General features: G+C 38.8%; 2 protein-coding genes across 3 annotated transcripts in view; one reads left to right on the forward strand and one right to left on the reverse strand.

The window, feature by feature from the left end:
- The window catches only part of LOC113206274 (protein UBASH3A homolog), a 16,724-nt gene extending 15,074 nt beyond the window's left edge, over nucleotides 1-1,650 (reverse strand). The window contains exons 1-4 of one of the 2 annotated variants that reach the window (XM_026422282.2): nucleotides 1,343-1,650; nucleotides 750-990; nucleotides 463-658; nucleotides 240-341 (exon numbers count right to left, since the gene is read on the reverse strand). In XM_026422282.2, the coding sequence (XP_026278067.2) occupies nucleotides 240-341; nucleotides 463-658; nucleotides 750-990; nucleotides 1,343-1,650 (847 nt within the window). The remainder of the gene's footprint in view (nucleotides 1-239; nucleotides 342-462; nucleotides 659-749; nucleotides 991-1,342) is intronic. The other variant, XM_026422281.2, reaches the window with a different exon arrangement.
- A 183-nt stretch (nucleotides 1,651-1,833) lies between these two features.
- LOC113206276 (diphthine methyl ester synthase) lies at nucleotides 1,834-3,297 on the forward strand. The gene is made up of 5 exons (XM_026422285.2): nucleotides 1,834-1,982; nucleotides 2,085-2,318; nucleotides 2,503-2,623; nucleotides 2,710-2,880; nucleotides 2,960-3,297. The coding sequence occupies exons 1-5, from the start codon at nucleotides 1,848-1,850 to the stop codon at nucleotides 3,181-3,183; spliced, it is 885 nt and encodes a 294-aa protein (XP_026278070.1). The 5' UTR covers nucleotides 1,834-1,847; the 3' UTR covers nucleotides 3,184-3,297.
- Nucleotides 3,298-3,410: the final 113 nt, after the last annotated feature.

Below are 3,410 nucleotides of genomic sequence, written 5' to 3' on the forward strand. Positions count from 1 at the left end.
AAATCTAAAAGAGTGGTCATACAACAATAAACACAAAACTAGAAAACCTTTTGGTTAACATCTCTATACCTTCTCTCAGATAAAGTTACTGTCCTTTCAGCAGAAGCAATAAAAGGAAAGTTTACCAGTTGGTAGTGTACTACATGCCCAAAAGTATGGTAATAAGGAATGCAGTAAAGTTGATAAAAGGTCCGCAATAGACAGTAGGAGCAATTGCTTGCTAAGGCCAGACTGCTTACATTCGAACAGTCCCCGAGGGAGGTGACTGCTTGTAGCAGCTGTGCACCATGGAAAGCAAGCTGTGAATGCTTCTTCCAGGTGACCATAACTTTCATTAATAACTGAAAATGAATCATTGTCATTTTCTTTCCATGGAAGAACTCACACAGAACTCTAATACAAACTGTCTCAAAACTTAACGTCCTCAATCATGGTAATTTTTAATGAAATTTGGGGACTTACTTGCAGAGGAAACTTCTTTTACATATTGCTTAGCAATATGTTTGATCATGTTTGCATGCTCCTCCGCAACAAAGAATCCCATAAAATTAAGAGAGGTATAGGGTTCAAGTTTTAATTTCTTCACCAGATCCACTTGCATCATATCAATCACTTGCTTTAGGGCTTTACCAAGCTGCTGAGAAGATTCATCTGGAGCCTGAAAGAAGAATAAGCAGTAGATTAGTGGTCAAAGAAAGACAAGATTGGTCATAAGAATGGCACAGTAATTGTAGTAATAATAATTTTACCTTAAAAAAAGAAACCAATGTGATGTGGGGCATAAAGTTGTGTGCTCCATTCCAACCACAAACTGCTAATGATTTTTCCCAAAATATCTGTAACTGCTGAAGCAATGGCCCAGTCGGGCAAGCATACAGAATGTACTCTCGGGGTGAACTATCATCAAGAGTCGGATCATTAACATGAGCGAGAAGCCAATCTGATGCTAGTTGAACGCCTCTGTAGCCCGTGGCAGCCAATGCTTTCTCCCTGACGAAATTAATTACAAAGTTCAACAATAAGGAAGTCTACAATGACACTAACAACACTGAAAACAGGTTTATTTACAACTTGATTAACTATTACCCTACTTTATTGACAAGGACATGTTTTCAAAACAAGAAGAGATAATGAATGACACAATAGCTTATGTAGAGTAAATAAATCAAATCTCTCATAGGGAAAATTAATAAAGTACACAACGTATTTTGGGAAGGAAAAACAACACCACTTGTTTACACGGTTCGATAAGGTTAAGCCGAATAATTACAAAAGTAACATGTCGGTATTTAGGGAAGGATGCTTCGGCTCGAGTATATTTTCATCTGCAGTATTGACTTACGCTCTGTTCTTAGGGAATCCCATCTGCAACAAAATTTGAAGAGGACTCAAGTGCTGTTTAGAAATTTTTGTGGGAGTGGTATTTTTTCTGGGTGGCAAAGCCGCCATGTTGAACCGAAACCCAAATTGACCTGTTAACCGGTACCCACTCGTACCTCTAGGTAGTCTGATCTGAGCGAGACATCGTTCACCCCGCTGACCACCTTGCCAATGTTTTCGTTCGGTTCTGTAAACATGCTCGAATGGGGAAATAACTTTGACTTGACAGGACAAGTTTATCTTTTCATATGTTGATTTTTCTTTCAACATCTACCTGGGAGCGTTTGAGGCGGTACCAAGTTCCTAGTTTTCAAATTTTAGATGTATAGTTGGTATTAGTTGGGCATAGTTCTGAGGTTAAGGGGCCCTGTGCATTAAAAACATGCCACATTATGTCTAAGGAGAACACAAGTGTGAACACAACAACAAAAGGATTATAGTGTATCTCTGGAAATTTAACCGACGACATGTTCTTCTTGATCGGTCTTGGCCTTGGTGATGCCAAAGACATCACTGTCAAAGGCCTTGAAATCATCAAAAAGTGTTCTCGGGTTTATCTAGAGGCTTATACATCAGTCCTCACTGTTGGTAAAGAAGCACTGGTGAGTGTTTTAACATCAAGTACTTTCAGGAAGTGATTTGTTGATGATGAGTTGTCTGATCCAAGGAATGTGTTCATGTTTCTGTAATCTTTTTGTTTGTAGGAGGAATTTTATGGGCGTGAGTTGATAATAGCAGATCGTGACTGTGTAGAGCAAGATGCGGATTCCATTCTTGCAGAAGCAGCTGAGAAGGATGTCGCTTTGCTTGTTGTTGGGGATCCATTTGGGGCAACAACCCATACAGACCTGATTTTACGAGCTCAACAGAAAGGGATAGCATATCAAATTGTTCACAATGCCTCAATCATGAATGCTGTTGGTTGCTGTGGTTTGCAGGTATGACATAAGGTTTCATTTGTGTGATCAGTGTTATTATGTATTGTCGTCCCAGCGATGCTTTGGTCTTTGGCTCCCTTAAGCTGCAATGGTGCTGCCTTGGGATCCGAAGACCAAAGTATTGCTGGGACAACTATACTAGGGAGTATCAAGTTTTTCCCTTATCTCTCTGTTGTATCTGTAGTTGTACTGTTACGGAGAAACAGTATCCATACCATACTGGACTGATACTTGGCAACCAGATAGTTTTTACCACAAAATAAAGTCAAATCGTACAAGAGGTCTGCATACTCTATGTCTATTAGGTAAAAAGTTTTACAGTGGGTAGATATTGTTGCACTAACTTAATCTTTCTTAAAATAATTTTGTTGAAATATTTACATTGTGACAGATATCAAGGTGAAAGAGCCTACACTAGAGAGTATGACTAAAAAGAAAAAGGAGTACATGCCACCTCGTTTCATGTCTGTCAGTGAAGCTTCACAACAGCTTCTTAAAATTATCCAAAATGAAAGACTTGACTGTGTTACGTCATCAGAAAAAGAACAGAATTTCAGCCTTGGTAATTATAGTATTTTCAATGAATTATTTCTGCCTTTACTTTATTGTGACTGCACAAATTTGTAACTTGGAATTTGCAGCATATTCTGAAAACACCTTGTGTGTTGGCCTAGCCCGTGTGGGTTCTCCATCTCAGCAGATCGTTGCAGCAACATTAAAAGAGATGTCAGAGACTGATTTGGGAGCACCCCTTCATTCTCTTATCATTTGTGGTGACATACAGCCACTTGAAGAAGAATACTTACAACAATTCTTAAGCAAGTCCTGCCCAGCTTCAATATTTAAGAATCATGTAGGTTCCTGAGGCTTTTATGAGGGCCATGTTTCATGAATATACTTAAAAATGATAAAATATCAGTGTATCGTACAAATTTTGACTTTATCCTGTTCCAAATACAATGCCATTTTATACATTCAATCCTTGTCATGTGTCATCAACTTCCTATGAACATAAGCGCATGTACTTAAGACCTGTGAGCGTTCACATTCAGTTTCTATATGATGGAAGTTGGTGCCCGCAGGCCTTACAGT

Source organism: Frankliniella occidentalis, unplaced genomic scaffold, assembly GCF_000697945.3.
Source record: "Frankliniella occidentalis isolate FOCC.00 unplaced genomic scaffold, Focc_3.1 Scaffold153, whole genome shotgun sequence".
NCBI classification, from domain to species: Eukaryota; Metazoa; Arthropoda; class Insecta; order Thysanoptera; family Thripidae; genus Frankliniella; species Frankliniella occidentalis.

What these genes read in the sequence shown, in the direction of transcription:
- LOC113206276 (XM_026422285.2), top strand. Translation starts at nt 1,848, where the DNA reads ATGTTCTTCTTGATCGGTCTTGGCCTTGGTGATGCCAAAGACATCACT. An exon ending in GCATACTCTATGTCTATTAG is followed by an intron (nt 2,624 to 2,709) that starts GTAAAAAGTTTT and finishes ACATTGTGACAG; the next exon opens with ATATCAAGGTGAAAGAGCCT. An exon ending in AGAACAGAATTTCAGCCTTG is followed by an intron (nt 2,881 to 2,959) that starts GTAATTATAGTA and finishes TGGAATTTGCAG; the next exon opens with CATATTCTGAAAACACCTTG.